This window comes from Morone saxatilis, unplaced genomic scaffold (genome assembly GCF_004916995.1).
Source record: "Morone saxatilis isolate NCDOM2014 unplaced genomic scaffold, NCSU_SB_2.0 Contig23, whole genome shotgun sequence".
NCBI lineage: Eukaryota > Metazoa > Chordata > Actinopteri > Moronidae > Morone > Morone saxatilis.
Window position 1 is genome coordinate 24,375,908 of NW_023339796.1, and position 2,801 is coordinate 24,378,708.

General features: G+C 45.1%; 2 protein-coding genes across 2 annotated transcripts in view; both read left to right on the plus strand.

Moving 5' to 3' along the window:
* Window positions 1–2,801, plus strand: part of LOC118335221 — a 30,195-nt gene that overhangs the window by 15,556 nt on the left and 11,838 nt on the right. The window lies entirely within an intron of this gene.
* Window positions 455–1,049, plus strand: LOC118335222 (chromatin target of PRMT1 protein-like; the record flags this gene model as incomplete). The annotated part of the gene is given in 1 exon segment (XM_035671457.1): window positions 455–1,049. A coding segment is annotated over 1 exon segment (252 nt), but the record flags the coding sequence as incomplete, so codon positions are not given.

A 2,801-nucleotide genomic window follows, 5' to 3' on the forward strand; every position in this document is an offset into this window, starting at 1 on the left:
ATTGTACTGACCAATTTTGAAATTTATGAAAAATCACAGAAAATGTAAAATGGCCAACTTTGACGGCACGCCAAAGACACGCCCTTCAACGTAGAGTCACAAATATTCAGCGGGTCAAAAATGCAGCAAATTAAAGTTCTGAAAAACAATAATAATAATAATTTTAGCAAAAACAAAAGAGACCTCAGTGTTTGACACTGTGAGGTTTCTAAATATATTCCACAAGCTTTGCAGTGTTAGCTCTGACTTTCTACCAATGTAATTCAGTTGGTACCTTTAAAAGTATGAAGATGAGAACGCAACCCTGCAAATGTCTTCTTCTTCTGTGGTTTAATGGCAGCAGCCAATCAGCTCACACACAAACATTGTCTCAGCTTTTATTTTGAAGGTCTTCGGGAGATTCAGTGAATATGTGAGCTCCGTCTGTCAGCTTGTTTACGTCTCGGTTTCTCCTGCAGGACGAACCCAGCTCAGTCTGCACCTGCAGAGGGGCGGGGCCACTGCCTCCAGGGGGCGGGGCCAGAGCAAAGTCAACGTACCAACCAGGAAGCAGCTGGACGCACAGCTGGATGAGTACATGTCCATGTCCAAGAGCCGGTTGGACAAACAGCTGGACGACTACATGTCCATGTCCAAGAGCCGCCTGGACGCTCAGCTGGATGAGTACATGTCGATGGCCGGACAGACGGACCTGGACTGGGACTGAGTCTGAGAGAGACCGGCTCCCAGACTCAGTCCCGTTCAGTGACTGAAGCTTAACAGTTACAGTTAACAGTTATTGACAGTTATTGGTGCTGATGGATGGTGAGGATTCGTCTCTCTTTTTAGTTTTGTCTCTCAGGTGAGTTTCAGGTGTTGAAGCAGGAAGTGTTTGTTTGGTTTGTTCACCTGTTTATGTTGTGTTTTTGCTGTCGCTGTGACGGGGCCGTGTGTACTTCACTGACCTCTCTGTATGTTGGAACTTCTTTATATCGGTCTGTTACTGAGGCTCCACTTTTGTTCCCAACATTTAAATATATTTTAATAAAGATGAGACCTGCTACCTGTTAGCTTCAGGTGTTCTGGATGTTCACTGTACTTCATCTATCTGACAACTACTCACCTCGTTTGTGTTTGTAAACAGTGACGATGTATGTTGTGGGCGGTGTTCAGAAGCTTAACCAGCCACCTGCAACCCAACGAAGGTTAGTTTAGTTTGTTCAACCAACCAGATCAGCCCGGGCGTTTGGATGAAGCTAGCGGACGTTAGGCAGCCGGCGCCTCGTACGTTATTCAGTGTGGTAACGGTCTTTCTAACATTATCCAGCATAATGGGACAATATTCAGGCTTTAAGCTCGAGTGTAAGACAAACTACGGTGGTTCTGTCCAGATCCAGACATCCAGCATGGCGGACTCCACCAGAGAGGACCCGATCCCTCTGTAGATACAAACGTCTTATTCTAACAAACATAAGGATTCTTATTATGAGCTGATTAAACACTAAGGAAAACATTATAATACATTATTACACATTTAACGCATTAAGGATCTTTTATGATCAGTTAATGTAATAATATTAACTTTAGATTCAGGACAATATTCTTTATTTGGATCCACAATGTCGTCTCTAGTCTTCACACTACATAAATAATAACAATACTCAGCAGTAACCTCTAGTTCATACGCTTCTTACAACAAGAAGTTTCTATTCTCATTAAATAATAAAATAAATGAAATACATTTTTTAAATTGTAATTTAATTTAAATGTTCAATTGTGACATTTTATTTTATAAAATGATTGAATTATGAATAAAACACAGACTTAATGTTTGTTTTACTAATAATGACATAAATCTTTATTATTGATTATTGATATCTTAGTGTTTCCTCCCTGAGCTCTGATTGGCTCCCGTCAGCTGTCAATCACAATCCTGGGTTAGGGTTAGGAAGTCAGAGGTCAGCATGTGTCCTTTAATCCGACCAATCGGGCGCTCTCCTCCCACAGCCTCCTCGCCACCTCGTCGTCCTGTCCCTCTGGAGCCGCTTCCTTCTCCGCACAGTCGCTGAAAACAAACCCAATAAACTGACTTTGGTGGTTTATGAGGACGTCTGTTATTTCTCTGGAGCCCAACAATGGAGGACGCCAGCGTAGCATGTTAGCTGTGTGACATTATACAACTCTAATAAATAATAAATATATAAATAATAAACTGGATACTTATTGTTCTGTTAGCGACTCAGCTGAAGACCCCTCACGCTAACTGCAGCGAACAGAACACTGCCCGGTGCTCTGAGCTCCGGTCCGACCGCTCCCCCCCACTACTCTACCTGAAGTACCGTCCGGACCGTCCCTCCAGGCCCGGCGTCACGGCGCAGTACACGGTGGTCTGACTGCCCTGGCTGGGGGTCTTCATGAACAGCAGGGAGGGGAGGCTCAGCAGCGCCCTCAGGAATGGGAACCAGCCCTCAACGTGCCGACCCAGTTCGGTCCGGATCACACCCGGGTGGAGACAGAACGACGACACGCCGGAGCCTGGAAGAGACAGCGAGGTCAGCGTGAGGAGGTCGAAACAACCGGTTTACTGCTGCGCTGCTAACCGGCTAACGGCAGCAGGTACAGGGTCAACCTGTCGTAACGTCACCCAACAGTTTGTAAAACGGAGCCAGCGGATTTGACGTAGCAGGAAACATTGGCGTCTCTCCTGCTCACACAGGATCTGGTATTCCAGAGAAACAGTAAAATGTGTTTGTGAACAGATTTGAGGAGAGAAATAGTCAACAACAGAATCTGGATCCAGATCTGATCAGCACTGTTTGACA